The sequence below is a fragment of the Taeniopygia guttata genome, chromosome 31, assembly GCF_048771995.1.
Source record: "Taeniopygia guttata chromosome 31, bTaeGut7.mat, whole genome shotgun sequence".
Classification (NCBI taxonomy): Eukaryota; Metazoa; Chordata; class Aves; order Passeriformes; family Estrildidae; genus Taeniopygia; species Taeniopygia guttata.
Window position 1 is genome coordinate 3,501,022 of NC_133056.1, and position 19,793 is coordinate 3,520,814.

The 19,793-nt window shown below is 50.3% G+C and overlaps 1 protein-coding gene across 1 annotated transcript in view; it reads right to left on the minus strand.

Annotated features, from left to right (window-relative positions):
• LOC115493220 (TOG array regulator of axonemal microtubules protein 2-like) overlaps positions 1-14,987 on the minus strand; it is a 28,526-nt gene extending 13,539 nt beyond the window's left edge. The window contains exons 1-9 of the mRNA XM_072920253.1: positions 14,948-14,987; positions 13,538-13,752; positions 12,514-12,674; positions 10,614-10,660; positions 10,200-10,411; positions 8,561-8,641; positions 4,246-4,395; positions 3,141-3,291; positions 1,876-2,034 (exon numbers count right to left, since the gene is read on the minus strand). Of these exons, the coding sequence (XP_072776354.1) occupies positions 1,876-2,034; positions 3,141-3,291; positions 4,246-4,395; positions 8,561-8,641; positions 10,200-10,411; positions 10,614-10,660; positions 12,514-12,674; positions 13,538-13,752; positions 14,948-14,987 (1,216 nt within the window). The remainder of the gene's footprint in view (positions 1-1,875; positions 2,035-3,140; positions 3,292-4,245; positions 4,396-8,560; positions 8,642-10,199; positions 10,412-10,613; positions 10,661-12,513; positions 12,675-13,537; positions 13,753-14,947) is intronic.
• Between the last annotated feature and the right edge of the window lie 4,806 nt (positions 14,988-19,793).

A 19,793-nucleotide genomic window follows, 5' to 3' on the forward strand; every position in this document is an offset into this window, starting at 1 on the left:
CGGCCGCAGAGCTCCCGCTCCCTGCCAGACAGGGCCGGCAGCAGGACTGGCCGGCCAGGAGGGAGCCCCTCAGGTGCCTCTCTTGTCTCAGCGCCCTGATTTCCCCCAGCCCTGAGGATGGGGCACTCTGCAACTCCCTGAGGAGAGACCTGCAGCTGCCTGGCCACAGCACCGAGCCAAGCCTGAACAACCCAGCCCTGCTGGGCCCGGCTCAATCCCCACGGAGCAGCTACCAGGGAACAGCCACACCTGACCCTTCCCACTGACAGCGCCTCTGCGTCCACTGACCTCAAATATCCTAGACAGCAGGCAGCTGAGTGCACATACATTTTAGCCTGCTATTGCAAAGGGATTACTTTATGGATTTTGTTCTTTCCAAGCATCATGAATCTTTACTCTTTCAGAGCTACACACTGGCTGTATTTAAAAGATGCTGAGGTGAAATTTATTTGCCATCTAATGGGCGTGTTTGCAAACTCAGCAGTTTCTAAGCTTTCTCTTGTGGAAAAATGCAATTTCCAGGCTAGACAGTTGATAAAAAAAACCTTCCAAATGCACTCTGAGGATAAAAATATTCAAATACAGATCCACATTGCTGGCAGAAGAACTCTCTTGTTAATCAGTTGACCTGGGTTTGCCCTAATTGAATTTTTTGGAAAGAAATTTACAACGTGTGAGAAAAATCAGATGATAAATGCATTTCTCATGAAACCCATTTATCATCAAAAGCACTGTCAATCAAAAATTTCATGTTGTGCACTCAAAATCTCATTTTCTAATGTGTAGATGAAAACATTTGCACTGTCTAAAATGATGGAGTATATTCTGTGCAATATTCTGTGGGATATTGCACGGAATCCAGATGAACTGCTCTAGACCCCATAGGGTTTTTGTGCTCCCTTGCATGTTCTCACAATGTATGGAGGAATGATAATATCAAAAATATTCAGACGGGAGCTAGTCTGGATGTCACTGAGGTACCCCAGCCACTGACACCAGTGATGGCACTGCAGAAGTATGTAGACACACACATCTAGATTCACTATGGATGGAGAGCCAGGTCAGACTAGTTCTGGTCAATCCTGAACATGGAAGCACCATCACTAGAAAAGAGCATTCCAAGTATCATTCCTAGCTTCCTTCTTATCTCACCCTACTTGGGATCACAGCACAGGCAGGCTACCCACAAAGGAGAGACAGGAGCCACTAAGGACGATCTGCTGAGTATTTACAGCAGGCAGCCAACAGCCTGGGAGCAGCAGGCAGCCCTTCCTGCCTGTCATCTGCTGCACACAGCCGCTGTGTTTGCTGGGTGGCACTGCTTGTTCCCTCCTGGCATTGCAGGCCGTGGGATGGTGGCAGCAAGGAGCCATCGGGCACTGCTGGGAGCAGCAGCACAACTGCACCCAGCCACTGACGGCCATGCAGAGACAGCCCTTGCTGGGATAGCAGAAAAGCTGGCTGCAGAACTGGACAGCAGCACAGGCAGAGGGCCCAGATGGTGAGTGGATAACTGATTCTGGTGGTTCTCGTAGGAGCACAGTGAGCACACCCTGGCAGACTGCCCTGCAGCTCATCCCTGCAGGCACAGCTGCCTCCTGGCACCAGTGCTCTAGTTTGGACTATCAGGATGGGCAAAAGCCAGAGATCAGGCCATTACACTACTTTATTCAGCTCAACTTTCCAGCGGATCTCTAAGAACCAACTGCTCCAGTACTACCAAGCTGGAGTAACTCAGAAGTAGATTTGCTGTTCATTCTCAGGACAGGCTATGGACCCAAGATCCCAGCTGTGCTGGCTGAGGCAGGAGGCAGTTTGTGCTCCTTGTGCAAGGAAAAACCCGTGCAGGAGAAAGCTGTCATGGAGCAGGCTTACCTGAGGAGTTGTGTGGGAAGCTGCCAACAGCATGGATGATGGGCATGTTGGGCAGTAAGGGCACATTGTCCTGCATCCTCAAGACCTTCTTCAAGCTACTACCAGGGTGGTTTCTCTGCACTCTAGAAGCTGTGCCATCAGCAGGTGGGAGGCTAAAGCCTGCAGGGACCAAAGAGGAGCTTGTAGGAGGAAGGCGCTGGACAGGGTGATGATGGAAAGCACCAGAAAACTTGCCAGAGCTGGAGAACATCTCTTTGTTATCCCAAAGAACTTCAAGTGTAACAATGGTATACCACTCTATCCCGAGTATAACACTAACATGGGACAATGATCACAGAATCCTAGAAGAGTTTGGGTTGGAAGGCACCTTTAAGCACCACCTAGTCCAGTCCCTGTGAGCAGGGACATCTTCATCTAGATCAGCCTCCTCAGAGCCCCATGTAAACTGGCCTTGAACATCTTCAAGGATGGACCAGCAACAGCTGCTCTGGGCAAACCCTTCCAGCTTTTCATCCCTTTCATTATAAAAAAAATTCTCCCTAATATCTAATCTAAATCAATCCTCTTCTAGCTTAAGACCAAACTGCAGTGATGCTTCCCCTAAGAAACAAGGAAAACCAGTATTGCTTTGCTTTTGTTCTCCTGTTTCAGAGGCTGGCAGGGGAAGTTACCAAAAGAAAGTGCAGATAACCTTGCGTGATGCCCTCGGGCTGAGTGCAGCCTCCTGAGGGCCCTGCTGCCGCCCTCGGGGCAGCGCTCACAGCCCTGCAGTCAGAGCCCCTCAGGCGGGATTCAGGGAATTGCTCCTGGGGCTACAACAGAACACTGCCTCGGGGCTTCAGCACAGCTCCACAGCACCAGCTCCTCAGCAGGGAGTGGTCAGAGAAGGATCTCTGGTGTTTTCATTAGAAGGAGTTGGATTTTCTTGCTTCCAGGTTGCACCCTGGTTGAAAAGCATTCTTTTGGGTTCACCTTCCCTGGAGGCTTCTCTCCAGGAGAGAGTCTGAAGCTCCAGTGTACTTTGCAAGACAGAATTTTCTACTCTGAAAGACTTTAGAGGTGAAGGTGGAAAGCCGATATTCTGTCACTGACTTAGTGAGGCCATGGGCAATACACTTCATGCCTCTGTATTTTTCTTTGGGAAATGGAAATCAATCGTACGCAAGCTTCCACTCAGATGCAACTGGAACAGTCCCCCAGTCTGCAACACTGTGCAAAGGGCAAGCAAGTGGTCAAAAAGGACCACAAGTGCAGCCACCACTTACTTGTTTCAGCTGCAACCCCGGGCTCAACTGTCTCAGGAAGAAGCTGCAAGGATGTTATCTTTTGTCTCCTTTTCTTCATCTCTCTTTCCAAAAGCTCTATGTCCTTCTGCTCTAAGTTCTTCTGAGCCAACATGTACAATGCAGCACGGATCTAGTTGCAATGGAAATACATCACAGAATGTAAGCAGAGACACACAAAGCAGACACAACATCTCATCCTGAGCACAGAGTCCATAGAGTGCCACAGGCTTCAGTGCAGCTCCATACACATTCCAGTAGTTTCAGAGGAATGTCTCCCGTCCTCACCCTGGCAGTTACACACAGTGAGGTGGAACACTTCAGTGTCACAGCCTACACTGCTCCAACTGCAACCTATGTCAGCAAGCCCTGCTTGAAGCATGAAAGTCATAGGAGTGCTGCAAGACAGATGAAGAGCTCACATGGCCAGTGAGCAGGCAGTTCAGTTCCTACAGGACATGGCAGGAGAATAAAAACCATGTGCAAGACCCAGCAAGGAGGGCTAATGAGCTGTTGCTTAACACTCATGGCCAGGAATTGCAGCTGTTTCTCCCTTCCTGGCTTCTGAAGGACTCAGCTCTGAAGGACTCTGAAGGACTTGGTCTCTGAGACCAAAAAGAGGAGTCACGTGAAAACAAGTTGCAGAAACATTGATGCTAATGAGCAGAAAACTTGAGAACGAGAGGCCTGTGAGATACAGCCAGAAAGGTAATCAGGAAAAATCAAACTCTCCCCTTTTAATTCGCAGCCTTGCTTACACTCAATATTAGAATCTTTGCTTCTCTGCTTCTGAGGATGCACTTTGCCTACATGCACTGACGTGTAGCTTGCTCTGTCATTCAGAACTTCTCTGAAACAGCCTTTGCACATCAAGAATGCTTCTGGCATTACTTTAGCACCATCTCCAAACCAGGGACCTTGGCACCACTGGAAATAGCCAAGCAATTGCTCTGTAACTGTCCAATATATTCCCAAGGGAATCCCCATGCTCCAGGAGTGGAAGATGATGATTTTCAGTGACATTTTGGGCTAAGCACTAAACAGGCACTGGAAAGGAAGTCTGCTCATCCCTGTCCTTATCCCTTACCTTTCTAAAGCCGTCCCTCAGGTCTTTGTCACTCGTAAGACCAGGACTGCTGGGGTGATCCATCTCCTTGGCCCGGCTCAGTGGGAGGCCTGGTAATGAAAGCAAAGGTTGGTGTAAATCTCTGGAAGCCCCCAAAAACACCATGCTGGGCTACAGGCAAGACAGGTTCCAGATTGCAGAGCCCTCAGAAGACACAGAGATTGTGACTGAGAGCAGCAAGGTACAATGCCTAGGCCCTCTCCCAAGGGATGGGCTAGCGGCCATGACATTACTCTGTTGGCCAGCAGAGTGAAACCTGCTGCATGACAAAGGCCTCCGCCCCTGGATTCTGGAGAGCCTCTGTGTCTGATAAAGAGAGAGATGGAGATTGCTCTTGACAGAGATTCTTATCTGCCCTTCTTCATGCTGATTTTAGTAAACATCTTCTTTCCAGTTCCTAAAAGTCCTGGCTTCTAATACCTGTATGCATTTAGATCAACATTTTCTTCTCTTTGTTGGAATATGTTAGAAGACATTCAAAGAAAAGCCTAGGCTTGCAGGAGCGATACCCAAATGTGAACTGTGTTCTTGACGCTAGATAATTTGTTTTCCCCAAGGATTTTCATTCTAAACTGTATGAGATTGGGCCACTTTCAGGCCAGCCTGACTAAAGGTGGATTTTTTATTGCAAGCAGCTCATTCTGGAATACTCTTCAACAGAGCTGTTAAAATTTGGAGAACTAATCCTTCTATACAACAGCTTCACAGAGGATAAAATCAAGTGGCAGCACAGTAGAAAAGAACCAATGTTTTAAATCAGGATTTTTTTGCCCGTGGAAAATGGTCAGCTTAATAATAAAGGAGAGTTAGATATGGGCTTTGAGGAGGGAGGGCAATTCTGGATGGAAGGCAAGGCCTTGGAAGGTAAGAGCATCTGGGAAGTTGGCAGGAAAACTACTGATCCCAGAATAAGAGCATCTGGAAAGTTGGCAGGGAAACTACTGATCCCAGGGTAACCTCCTTGCGACCATGGCAGTCAGTCAGGCCTGCAAAGTGGATACACAAAATGGAACAGAGGCTGCAATGCAAACCTAAAGCATCTGGAGCTCTGTATTTCATGGGACACATTTCCTGCCATTTTCTAAACAGCTGCACAGGGAAACGTGCTCCTGCCAGCAGACACTTGAGGCAGGCCAAGGGAAAGCCCTGACCCACTTGCACAGGGCTGCCACAGGAACAGCCTGGCCTCTGGGCTGCCCTGGGACAGCAGGAGCCCAGAGCCCTGTGCTTCCCAGGAATGGCTCAGCTGCACATGCACCCTCCTGCTCCTCTCCCTGCCCCACGGCTGAGCAGCCCTACAGCTCCAGGGGCTCTGGCAGAGCACAGCTCATTGCAGGGGCACATGCAGGGCACAGCTGTTCCCTGGCAATGTGCACAGGCTCTCTGGGCTGCCACAGGACCCTTCCTCCCACCAGAGAGCGGCCCAGCTCCCCCCTCACCTCTGTGTGAGGCTGAGCCATGCTCAGCCTTCCCCTTGTCCTCCCCGGCAGTGACCCTGGGGCCAGCGCTGCTCGGTGGCCTCTGCTGAGGCTCCTGGGCCAAGGCCCCCTGAGCCGGCCGGGGGCCGAGACCTCCATTGCCAAGGCCGAGGTTGGGCACACGACTCTCCAAGCCAAACAGGTCAGCGAGTTTCCTTGGGAGCAGAGGCATCCCAGGTCCTAGCTTACAGCAAGAGCTCTTTCCCTTCTTCCTCTGGGCTTTTCTTGTAGACTCAGAAGAAGCTGTAATTCAGGTACAAGAGAAGAAGTGAGTTCATTGAACTCACCCCTTTACAGTCCACCCATCTAATGGGTGAGGACTTCAAAGTGTATTTTAGTAACTGAAAAGATTGGTTGTTTTTGTATTTTTCATGAAACTAGGATCCATTTAATTTCTCTGAACAATATGGAGCTGTCAAGCCAGGAGAGGAAGGTTTGACTACTTCATGTGTTGCCCTTGCCTCCCCACTACTACAGGATCCCTTTCCTTCCAAACTGTTGGAAATTCACAGTGGTCTCTAGGATCTGACACTGTCAAGGAAGTGATTGCTTCCAAAAGTAGTTTTCAACGTTTTTGTTTCTGCATGTCCCACTCAATTCTAGGTTGGGTTTTGATACTTTGGGGATTTTTATGTCACTCTTTAGAACAAAGGAAGTGCTGGGACACAAACAATGGCACCATGTGTTAGATCTAAAAGAAGCTCTGCTTTCTCCATCAGATGTGCCCAGTACTCTGTGAGCCTGTATTTGAAGGGAACAAAGCGGTCATCCAAAAGTTCTACTTTTGCTCTCCTTACTTGTTCCGGGGGGTTATTCTCTGCTTGCTTTTCAGCAGAGACACCCAAAGCCAGCATAAACATGACATGCCTCAAAACATTTCTGATCTTGGCTAATACAGAAAATTCAAAATTTCCTTAATAGAAATAATAGCAGAGGGCAGGTCATTCTGAAATGCTCTCCAGCAGAGCTGTGAGAACTAAGATGTAATTCTTTACATGGCTTCACAGAGGATAAATTCATATGGCAGCCAAGCAGTACGAGAGCAATACCTGTCTTAAAACTGGATTCCTTCACGCTGTAGAATACTCGGGTCAATAATAAAAGTGAGAAAGGTAAGGTTTAATGAGATGAGGCATTTCTAGTCCAGAATTAATCCAGAAAAAATGTCACCATACCTACTGAGCAATACTACACCCTAGCATTCCAGCTGCCTATCAGCAATTAAGGAGTCATTCCAAAGGGGTCGTATCCAGGATTTGGCAGAACTAACCGTGAGTAAAGGGACGAGGGGATCTGATCCCTTTTTCTGCATCAGCAGAATTATTTCTTCAAGTCTCATCTCTCCTATCATTACACACCCAGAGACAGCAGAGGAACAACAACAGTGTCATTGAGGCTTTCAACTCGAAAGCATTGGCTGACCCAGATGCACAAGAGACCACATTTTGTCTGTCACAATTCCACTTGTCAGGGATCACACAAGGCAGGGAGGGAGGACAAGGCAGAAGGCATCTCCTCCCCCAGCCTCAGCCTGCAACACTGACACAGGCAGAGAGAGATGGGGAAGAGATTTGTCATCGTCAGCCTGCCATAGGTGCCTTTGGGCTTGTGCTCTCAGAGGATGACAAACTCAGACCTTGCACAGGCTGCATCCATTTGGAAGGCTCTTTCTCCCTAACTGGAAAATTTATAAGGACATTCTGTCAGATGAGGTTTTCCTATTTCTGCCAATACAAACCCAGAAAATGTCCATGAATCTCCTTCTGATCTCAAAGGGTTCGGCTCAGAAATTGCCCCAAGCAGAGGTGTCCTGCTTCAAAAGCAGGAGGATGGAGTGGGATCATTTCTCATTTCTTGCTAAATACCTTCATTTTCCCTACTAATTGTGACACTAGAAAAGCTACAGGGTGATAAAAGGCATGTGCAGGATGGAGAAAAATGTTTCCTTATCCTGCACTGCATTTCCAGGGCCACAAGGTACCACTCCAGCCCCTGCCACTCAACACTTCACACTGGAGGAATTTTCACTGCACCACCAGAGAACATTCCCAGTAACTGGGCTCTGGGAGAGTCCACTGAGCCCATCAAGGAATTGAAACAAATTTAAAGAAATGTTAAAAAGAATGGGTTTTAACTAAGCTTTCCAAATGTCACCTATGAGTCAAGACTACAATGGTCATTTTAGGACAGACATGCACTGTACCTACCTGCATGTTCACACTTCTCCTCTTTGCTTCTGCTGCTGCATGTTGGGCTGGAGAAAATGGAGGACAAAAGAACATATGAGGAGGTAAAAAGAGAATGCAGGGAATGGGTGCATCATGAAAGGAGGCAAACCCTCTTAGCATGGTCACTCTGATGAAGGAGGAAATGCAACACATGAACACAACAGGATGCAGAGCTAATTCATTGTCCTAAAGCTTTCCATTGCAGGAGTCACACAGAGCTGGCCAAGCTCTGTGTGAATCAATAGCCAAGTTCAGCAGAGGACCCAGACTGAGGTGCTTTGAAGCCCTGCCACCTCTTCCCCATGACCACCTCTGCTCTTGGGACATTGGTGTTGGCTGCCACATTGTGCTGGATCCTCATGGATGGGCAAAATGGTGAATACTCAGAGGTTTGCCTAAATACATGGGACACCTGACTGTGCAATAGAGCCACATGAGATGGGAAGAGGGAGGTGAACAGCACACTGCAGCAGCAGACACCTTGGCTTACCTCGTCTCCTGGGACTCCTGGAATTCCAGCTGCAGAGAGCTTTGCAGAGACCCCGCAGCACTGCCAAGAGGGGGACTTACAGCCTTGCGTATGGGGGGGATCAAAGGTGGTCCCAATGACCCCTTCTCCATATCCTCCCCACTGGAATACAGCAAGGACATCTGGAAAGAGTAGAACACAGTGCTCAGATCAAGCATCCAGCCTTGCCTCCACTCATGCCTCAAGACAATTAGCCATGCATTTCACTGGGACCTGGCAGGAAAAGTCAAATGTATGGAGCAGCTTGGCCTAGGACAGGGAAAGGTGACCTAGGGAAGGGATGTGGTGAGGGACAGCCCTTGTCACATATTTGCCACCTCTCCCCTTGTGCTCAGTTTTCTCCAAGACTGGCTGCATTCCCAGCTGGCATTCACATGTTTGACATCAAGCCCTTCAATGTTCTGAGGTGCCACTGCCTCCTCTGGCCTTTTGGATGGCATGGGAGTGGCTTTGGATCACTGTTCTCTCCCTGCCCCTAAGGTACCGAACAGCCAGTGCTGATCTCCAGCCAAGTCCCCACAAAGCCACTCTGCGGCATGTCAAAACCTGCTTTTCTCAAGCCTCTCATTTCTTCTGCTGCTGCCCTTCCCTCCTGCAGTTCCCCAGCAGCCTTTGAGCCCAGATGCTGCTGAGCTCTCAGGGTGCTCCCTGCTCTCCCGCTCCCACACATCCATCTTCTCAGGCTCACTGGCATTTAGGAAATTCAGCAGAGCTCCCTGCCCTGCTGCTCTCTGGAAGGTCTCAGCCTGCCCAAGTTCCTCCAGGGCCCCCATGCCATGGCCAGGAATGGGGGTGGAGGCAGCAGGGGCAGATGCACACCTTTCCTTCATATCCCATCATTTCTGGCCCAGCTAAAGAGCCAAATCAGGACCTGTTCAAACTTCAGAGACAGGGTCAGTTCCTGTCAGGGATACACTGGGCCCTTTCTCAGCAATGCTGAAATCAAGTACCCAAACCTTTGATTGGACATTTTATTTGCAAATGCTGTTGTTCATCTGCCTCCTCCTGCCTCCCACGGCAAACCCAAAACAACAGCATGTCCTGGCCCTGCTGCAAAGGCAATCGTGTGGCTGGGCTCTGGGCTGCTCTCCCCATGGCCACCTCCCATCCCTTCCCTCTGGACAAAGCCATACCAGAGCACACAGCTGCCCAGAAGCTGATGAACTCTAGAAATAGCAGCAGAGACAACTGTGCAGAGGGTATGGCTGTACAGCTCAAAAGCTGAGACAACCTGGACCTGACTTTTCAGGACTGCCTGTTCCAGAAAACATCTTTTTCCATCCAAACCAGACACAGCTGACAGAAAACACCACCACGAAGATATGGACATGGTTCACAGATACCTGAAGGTTACTAAATCCAGAAGGATAGTTTGTCCAGATTGGACAACGTTAGCTGCTCTGACTGCTTGTTGGTGTTTTCTCAGCCATAAGACAGAGGAGGAACCAGGACAGGGCCCAGAAACCATTCAAAGACCTCTCCTGCTATTGAGACACACTGAGGATGAGGAGTCTCTGCTGCACACCCATTGCAGAGACAGCCTGGAGCGCAGTGTCCAGCTGAGCTCTCCTTTGGCTCAACTGCTTCCCTGGGCTCACACCACAGGAAAAGGTCTCCAAGCTCTGCCTTCAGTGCATAAACTGAAAATTTACCACACAGAACACAGTTTGGTCTCCTTACCTTATAACTTTTTCCTTCTGAACTCTGCTCCTGGATTTTTCTACAGTCGTCATCATAGCCAGTGCCAGTTTCCTTGTTCTCTTTCTCCACAACAGACATTTTATTAGTGTTAGAAGAAGGAGAGATCTTCGAGATGGGAGGCAATGGCTTGGAGGGAAGGAGTGAAGAGGGATACCGCCGGAAAGACTTGGAAAAAAAGGAACTAGTCACGCCTGCAAAGAGGAGGAATTTTCACTGCACCACCAGAGAACATTCCCAGTAACTGGGCTCTGGGAGAGTCCACTGAGCCCATCAAGGAATTGAAACAAATTTAAAGAAATGTTAAAAAGAATGGGTTTTAACCAAGCTTTCCAAATGTCACCTATGAGTCAAGACTACAATGGCCATTTTAGGACAGATATGCACTGTACCTACCTGCATGTTCACACTTCTCCTCCTTGCTTCTGCTGCTGCATGTTGGGCTGGAGAAAATGGAGGACAAAAGAACATATGAGGAGGTAAAAAGAGAATGCAGGGAATGGGTGCATCATGAAAGGAGGCAAACCCTCTTAGCATGGTCACTCTGATGAAGGAGGAAATGCAACACATGAACACAACAGGATGCAGAGCTAATTCATTGTCCTAAAGCTTTCCATTGCAGGAGTCACACAGAGCTGGCCAAGCTCTGTGTGAATCAATAGCCAAGTTCAGCAGTGGACCCAGACTGAGGTGCTTTGAAGCCCTGCCACCTCTTCCCCACCACCAGCAGTCATTCTTCCACTTGCATCATAACTCCCCAATTCTGCTGTCTCTCCTTTTGGAGCCAAGGGGCTCCTACAGCCTCTCTGAAACAGCACGAGCTGCTCAGCTGAGCCCTGCTGTCTCCTGCAAATTATGTTACACCTCCTGGCGCTTTCAACAACAAAAAGGCTTTTTCCAACTCAGCTGCTAGGGCAGGGTATTCAGATTGCACTTTAAAAGCCCTACCAAAGATTTTCTATTGGAATGATACATCTGTGTCTCTTTCTTTATTGTTAGCACTCGGATAAGCTTGACAGCTGCATTTTCTCACTCATATCCAAGCCAATATCTTTCCATCAGATACAGTCCTGTAACACTTCTCTCGTGCCTTGCGCTTTTTGGTCTTAAGCGTCAATCAAAATATTAAACATCCATCGGATTATACATCTATACCCCAAAATTTATCTGGGACCTCATTTCACAGTGGAGGCCCAGGCACAATGAAGTTACACCCGATGATTACAGAAGCAGCATCTGAATTTGCAGACACCTCTCCAGTAGCCTGTATTTGCCCACTCATAACCTTGTAGGATCAGAAGTTGACAGTCAAGGATCACAGCATTCAGAGATCTGCCGGATCCAGACCCATGCACCACAGTTCCCAAATGACACCCTGTTCTGGGTTGTCTATATGATGCTTTTATCCCCAATCATCAGTTCTTTTTATGCTGAATAATAAGTTTTGGACCTTTAAGCCTTGTTCCAGGAGTGAAATGGGGGGAGAAGAAGTGTGGAGTTTGTTTCAGAAACTGCACTCACTCCTCCACATTCCTGCTCCTGGACTGTGTTGTCTGCGGACAGACCGACGGCGGGACAGAGCTCTCCTTTGCTTTTAGTTAGTTTTAGCTAGCTGAGGCAAAGAAGTTCCCTGGGCTGAGATTTTTTTCCCTTTTCTTTGGACCTGTACAAGCCTGCTCTGGACTGAACACCCAGAAGAGCAGTGGCAGCTCGCACCCTGTGGCCCTGCGGGCTGGGCCAGGGCTGCGGCACTTCCAGCGCTGGAGGGACTGATAAGAGACTGAGTGAGCTGAGCTTCAGCCCGGGGCGGGGGATTTTTCTGAGTTTGCCTCTCATTTGGAGCGGAAAGAAGTCTTATTGTTTAATATGGTTTAGGCTTTCTAGTTTAATAAAGAGTCTTTTCCACTTTTCTCCAAGGAGATATTTTGTCCTGAACCAGCTGGGGGAAGGGGTCAGTTGAATCTGCTTCCTAGAGAAACCCCTTTGGAGGTTGTCTCCCAAATTTGCCCTGAACCAGGACACACCCCAGCCATTACAGAGGGAACCAATAGCCAAGTCCAGCAGAGGACCCAGACTGAGGTGCTTTGAAGCCCTGAGTCCTCTTCCCCACCACCACCTCTGCTCTTGGGACATTGGTGTTGGCTGCCAGATTGTGCTGGATCCTCATGGATGGGCAAAATGGTGAATACTCAGAGGTTTGCCTAAATACATGGGACACCTGACTGTGCAATAGAACCACATGAGATGGGAAGAGGGAGGTGAACAGCACACTGCAGCAGCAGACACCTTGGCTTACCTCGTCTCCTGGGACTCCTGGAATTCCAGCTGCAGAGAGCTTTGCAGAGACCCCGCAGCACTGCCAAGAGGGGGACTTACTGCCTTGCGTATGGGGGGGATCAAAGGTGGTCCCAATGACCCCTTCTCCATATCCTCCCCACTGGAATACAGCAAGGACGTCTGGAAAGAGTAGAACACAGTGCTCAGATCAAGCATCCAGCCTTGCCTCCACTCATGCCTCAAGACAATTAGCCATGCATTTCACTGGGACCTGGCAGGAAAAGTCAAATGTATGGAGCAGCTTGGCCTAGGACAGGGAAAGGTGACCTAGGGAAGGGATGTGGTGAGAGACAGCCCTTGTCACATATTTGCCACCTCTCCCCTTGTGCTCAGTTTTCTCCAGGCATGGCTGCATTCCCAGCTGGCATTCACATGTTTGACATCAAGACGTTCAATGTTCTGAGGTGCCACTGCCTCCTCTGGCCTTTTGGATGGCATGGGAGTGGCTTTGGATCACTGTTCTCTCCCTGCCCCTAAGGTACCGAACAGCCAGTGCTGATCTCCAGCCAAGTCCCCACAAAGCCACTCTGCAGCATGTCAAAACCTGCTTTTCTCAAGCCTCTCAGTTCTTCTGCTGCTGCCCTTCCCTCCTGCAGTTCCCCAGCAGCCTTTGAGCCCAGATGCTGCTGAGCTCTCAGGGTGCTCCCTGCTCTCCCGCTCCCACACATCCATCTTCTCAGGCTCACTGGCATTTAGGAAATTCAGCAGAGCTCCCTGCCCTGCTGCTCTCTGGAAGGTCTCAGCCTGCCCAAGTTCCTCCAGGGCCCCCATGCCATGGCCAGGAATGGGGGTGGAGGCAGCAGGGGCAGATGCACACCTTTCCTTCATATCCCATCATTTCTGGCCCAGCTAAAGAGCCAAATCAGGACCTGTTCAAACTTCAGAGACAGGGTCAGTTCCTGTCAAGGAAAAGGTCTGAGACCTCTGCTGACGGCACATAAACTGAAAATTTATCACACAGGACTTAACTTGGTCCCCTTTACCTTATATCCTGTTCCCTCTGAACTCAGCTCCTGTATTTTTCTACTTTTCTCATCATAGCTGTTGCCATTTTTCCCATTCTCCTGGTCTCCGCTGAATATCTGGCTGGTCTTGGTAGAAGGAGAGCTCTTCTGAATGGGAGGCAAAGGCTTGGAAGGAAGGAGCATAGAGGGACTTGCCAGGGAAAGCCTCTTGGCCAGAGGGTAGCCAGTCAGGCCTGCAAAGTGGACACACAAAATTTAACAGAGGCAGCAATGCAAACCTAAAGCATCTGGAGCTCTGTATTTCATGGGACACATTTCCTGCCAATTTCTAAACAGCTGCACAGGGAAACGTGCTCCTGCCAGCAGACACTTGAGGCAGGCCAAGGGAAAACCCTGACCCACTTGCACAGGGCTGCCACAGGAACAGCCTGGCCTCTGGGCTGCCCTGGGACAGCAGGAGCCCAGAGCCCTGTGCTTCCCAGGAATGGCTCAGCTGCACATGCACCCTCCTGCTCCTCTCCCTGCCCCACGGCTGAGCAGCCCTACAGCTCCAGGGGCTCTGGCAGAGCACAGCTCATTGCAGGGGCACATGCAGGGCACAGCTGTTCCCTGGCAATGTGCACAGGCTCTCTGGGCTGCCACAGGACCCTTCCTCCCACCAGAGAGCGGCCCAGCTCCCCCCTCACCTCTGTGTGAGGCTGAGCCATGTTCACAAGGGAAGAAGTGAGTTAGCTGAACTCCCACCTTTATCCTCAACACATCTAATGGGTGTGACACTCAAGGGGAATAATTTTTAATTATTGAGGAAATTTCTTTGGTTTTATTATTCATGGAACTCGCCTGCATTTAATTCCTTTGAGCAGCACTGAGTTAGCTAGTCTGAAGGGAAAGGTGGAAGGCTCCAATGATAAGAGGGGAAAAAAGATTCCTTCTTTAGGCTGGCTTGTGAATCCACAGGAGAAACCCACACAGCTGTGACTGCTAGTTCTGCAAACCACAAAGACCTCTCAGCAAGCAGGCAGGCCTTAGCGGTGTTTCTGTAGCACCGTAATACCATCCTCAGGGTTGGACCCGATCAGCAAGCAGAGGAAGAAGGGGAAATTTATCTGTAGTGAGACCCGACATTGACAGCAATGAAAGCAACAGGACTTGCATCTCATGACCATGTCCAATCTGTGGTCAGCTTTGGCCACAGTCCCTGTCCTGGCTGTCAATACTGGTGATTTGGCTACTGTCAAAAGGAGAAAACAGAGTAAACTAACAACAGAATGTTGTGATGCCATGGGCATCCCTGCAGGATCATTTGTATCTGTCAGTCACCTACTCTGACACAGAGCCAGCACTGACCATCAGGGACCAGTTTTCCCTGAAATCTGGTGGGATTTTTTTCCATTTGGCTCGGGGCTTTCAGCTCCTTTCTATCCTCACCTTTTCCTGCCGTGGTCTTTCCTTTTCCAGTAAAATCCATGTTTGAACCCGTGCTTCTGCCTCGCAGAAGTGTCTGGGTTTGGATTTGGGAACGCTCTCAGAGTAGACAGCGACGGGAGCTTGGTACCCAGCCTTGGAACAAGGTCGGGTGACTCCAATCGCCAGCGCTGGGCACAGAGAAGCAGAGCCAGACGCGTCTCCTGCCGCTGTGGCCGTGTCAACCACAACTGTCACAACGCCAGTGTGGGGCTGCCCCTTTGTGATGCGTTCACCAGTGGTTCTCTCGTTTCCATGGCTGCAAAACCCCACCCCAACTCCATCCCTTTTCCTTCTCTTCCCTTCCCAAGGGCAGCCAGCCCTAAGCCCAGCCAGGCCAGGCCTGAGGGTTTCACACTGTCCAGGTAGTAGACCCTTTCCAAAGCTACTTTTCAAGGCCTTTAGTTCTGTGCTGGAAGTCAAAGAAGCTTTGCACTCCCCTGTACAGGACCCCAGAATTCAGTTGGCCAATAGCTGTAGGGAACAAATTGACCATCCAAACGTTCCACTTTTGCTCTGCTTCATTGTTCCAGGGGTTTATTCCATGCTTTCTTTATTGCAGAGACACCCAAATCCAACATAAACATGATCTGCCTCAAAACATTTCTGATCTTGGCAGTTCCTGACAATTTAAAATTTTCTTCATGGAAATAGCACAATAGGCAGGTCCTTCTGAAGTACTTTCCAACAGAGCGGATAAAACTAATCGTGCTTGATTTTGCACAACTAAGCCTGAGCCATGGGACCCATAGGTCTGATCCCTTTTTCTGCATCTGCAAAATCATTTCTTCAAGCCTCCTCTCTCCAATCTATTCAAAGAAGCTTTGCACTCTGCATTAGATGCCCCCAGTATGCAGTGGGCCAATGCAATCAGTGTAACTGTAGAGTGTAAATTTGCCATGCAAAATTCTCCTTCATTTATTCCCACTGTCTTTCCTGCAGACACACCTAACCCAACATTACAACTCCTGCACCAAAACAATTCTAATTTGGACTGTCCCTGAAAATTCAAAACTATACTCAGAGCATTTCCCTGTCCCCAGGGACAGGCTCCAAGGCTGGGCTCTCACCTGCACGGAATGAAGGAGAGCTGCTGCACTTGCCAGCGGCTCCAGGGTCTCGCGATCAGCGCTTTGAATGCAGCTTTTGTACACTCTGCCTCTCTGGGCCGGGCAGCATTCCTGGGCATCGGCAGCACCGCTGCAGGCCAACATCCTCCAGGCACAGCTGCAGCAAGGAGATTGCAACAAGTCCTGGCTGAAGGAGCCTCCAGCCCTGCTGCAGCCCTTCACCTGCGGCGGAATCATATTGCGCTGCCATGGGGGGAGCAAAGGGGGTGATGGTCTCTTTGCAGATGAGGGTCTCCTCCATGTGCTGCTGCTCCCTGGGCTGATACAGCTGCTGGTGCCCTCCCCACAGCTGTACCAGGAGCCTGTCTGGAAAAATAACACTGCCAGTGCCAGTGCCAGCCACCAATCCCTGCCATGGCCCTGCCCACAGGGCGTCCTGCCTACCAAACTGCTCCAGTCAGGTGGTGTCAGACACCATCACAATACATTCAAACAGCGCATTTTCCACATTCTGTCAAAATCATGGCCATACAGTCCACATGCTGGAGGCAGACTGCTGTTGGCAGAATCGGGGAAGCCCAGCAGCTGCTCTCCCCATGGCTGCATGGCCATGGCAGCAGAGGCAAGCCTCCCACTGTGCCCTCTGCTGTGGGACCCAGTGCTTTGGACATGTTCTCACCAAACTCAGGCTGCTGCTACAGCAGCATCATGCCTTCACACATTTGATAACAAAGAATTCTAATGGCACACAGGAATTGCCCCAAGAGCTACAAGAAAAAAAAAAGGGGGAAGGGGGCCAGTGAGTTAGAATAGTTCACTCCTTTGTAATACAAGCATACCTGGATTTAAGCAGGGACACTGGGCTAATCATACTGGGGATTGGTTCGCAAGCCTTGTCTCTAGCAATTCCCACCAGTCTGCAAGCATTGTTTTGTAGAAAGGGGTAAACAGGATTTTACAGCACATCCATGAGCAAGTCTAAGCTGGAACTCAAAGTACAAGACAAATACTCCCAAATCAACCACCCATGAGGAAAGGAAGAAGAAAAGCAGATGAAACAAGTGCCATTGCAGCTGAATTTCCTGCATTTATCCCATGCTCAAAAAGGCACCTCAATTCAAACACACAGCTTAAGAGCAAGGAATTAAAGTGTTTTGAGAGCATTTATAGCCTGATTCCTCTTACTTTCAAGGAAAGGTAGATGCTAAATTCATTAAAAACATAAATGGGGGTCTATTTGAGACCGTATCCTTCAAAAGCAGGAATGGAAGTTTAGAATTGCAGAACCGTTTCCATTGGAAAAGACCTTTAAGATCACAGAGTCCTCCCAAAAACCTGAGACCACTAACACTGCCAAGGCCACCACAAAGGCATATTACAGGAAATGTCATGAGATGGGACATCCTTCTTGTCTCCTTTGTCTCTCCAGGAGCCCGTTGAAAAGGGAAATGCCCACACAGGTTTATCTGACTCCTTCCCAGCCAGCCCTTCCCTCACTCCCGGGTCTCATTTGCTCCGCAGGATTCACCAGCTCGCTCAGCTCAGAGGAGCTCTCAGAGGCAAAAACGCTGCCTGGCGTGGGGCTGCCTGATCCCTGTCTCACCGTGATTCCATTTGCCCCCTCCCTGCCCCATCCAAGAGACCAAAGGATCCCCCACAACCCCACGGTCCTGCAGCAGATCCTGGCACATTTCCTGCTCCGCTCCTTGGGGGCCCTGGGAGGCTCCAGAGCCCTCCCTGTGTGCGGGACAGCTGCTGCAGCACCGCTGCGCCCGCGTGCCAGCAGCGCCCCAGGAGCAGCTGCGCCAGTTCCGAGTCTGAAGCGGAATCCTCAGCGCACACAAATGACAACTGGCACTTCAGGGGCTGGCAGGAGAAGCTAAACCCATCTGCTCGCTGCCCTTTCCAGCCATGGCCACACTGATGCAATTGGAAGACTTGCCCCTGCCATGGAAGCTCTCAAGTCGAAGAGAGGAGCAAAAGCCACGGGTTTCTGAGGTGCTAGCTGACAGTGCCTCAGGTTTTCCTTCCAATTTCTAATGGGTTGTGACTACTTTGACCATTTCAGCACTTTCTGTGCATCCCTGTGAGTGAGTATGCACCACAAACCCTCTCCCTCAAAGCCTGGAGCTACTGCCAAAGCAGAACTTGTTCATGCTTGTTTCTCCTGGTTATTTTATAATCCTGTCCAGACTCTGATAGCAAAGCCCTGCTGTAGGCAAAAGATTGACCTTGGAATCCTAGGGCACTTTCTGGCTGGGTGTTTTAATCTGCTTTTCCACAGCCTTGGGCTGAGCTTGGTGGGGCCAAGGCCTGGGGCCCTCGAGATGGCCCCGGGGAGCCCCCGGGGCAGGGGCGAGGGGCGGCACCGAGGGAGGCACACGGGGCATTTCCCCTGAGCGGGCGGGCAGGCGAGCGGAGGGGAAAGGAGCCCTGGGGAGAAGGGCAGGCACAAGGGCCCCGGCTCTCTGCAGTGCGGGCGGCCACTCGCCAAGTGCCGCTCCTGGAGCCGCTGTCAGGGCCGTGTCTCCTCCCCGCCTGGCACTGCACCTGCAGGGCTGCGTCCGGCTCTGCTGCGCTCCCAGCACGGACGGCAAGGACGTGGACACGCTGCAGCAGGTGCCAGGGAGGGACACTGAGATGATGCGAGGGCTGCAGCTCCTCTCCTGCAAGGAAAGGCTGAGACAGCTCAGCTTCTTCAGCCTGGGAAAGGGACTTGGGCTTGATCCAACTGGGGCCTTCCAGTACCTGAGGGCAACCTACAAGGAAGCTGGACAGGGACTTTGTACAAGGGCAGGCAGGGACAGGACAAGAGAGAATGGATCCAAATGGAAAGAGAGTCCGTTTAGGTAGGGATTCAGAAAAAAGACTCTCCTGGAACAGTTCATTTTTTTTAATCCATTATTCATTTTGGTAAGCCAGGCAGGAGATCTTCTGTCCTCGCAGGGGCAGAAGGAGCGGCGTCGACCTCCTTGGCATGCCCTGGGGAATTCGGCTCAGCTCTGCCTCGGCTTGCCACCTGCAGATACAGACAAGGACCTGCTGGTGTGCCGATAAACGGTGTGTACTGAGAGGGCCCTGGGGAGAGAGAGAGACAGGACTGCTGGTCAGTCACTCAGAGATGTCGGAGTGCCCAGCCCGTTCCTGGGCCTGCAGGCAGCCCGGCCGATAGAGCAGCTGGGCTGGAGATGGGTTCATTGTTCCACAGAGCAACCGCAAGCGACTCTGGGGGTGAGTCGAATGAACCGACGTTTGTGTGCTTATGGTGTCCGAACATTGTGTGGTTAATGCATTGTGTTTGTAATTGTGTGAGCGCGTAGTGTATAAAGAGAGTGAAGGAGTGAATGAGTGAGTGTACCTGCAGTGCAGGGGGGAAGTTCTACTTGCATCTAAAGTGACCGGGTGAAGCCTGGGGGGTGCCATCTGGGGCAGGGAGCACCCCTCGGAGAAGTGGAACAGGTGGAGAAACGCGGGCGAGGACATTTCTGCTGTGTTGTGTTGAGAAAAGTGGGCACTTTAAGAGATACCACCTTTCCCTGGTGAGTCTGTGTGGTTCTTCGCCCGCATTGTGGTAATTTGATTCTCAGGATTGTAGGGTTGTGTTTGTGGAGTTTTTATGATTTTGTTTGCAACAAGTGCAGCATTTTATGCAGAAAAGCTACAGTATGGTGATTTATGTTTAACTGTGGTAAAACAAAATAAAGGAATTTCCAGGAATTCTCCTCCCACAGCAGCTTAAG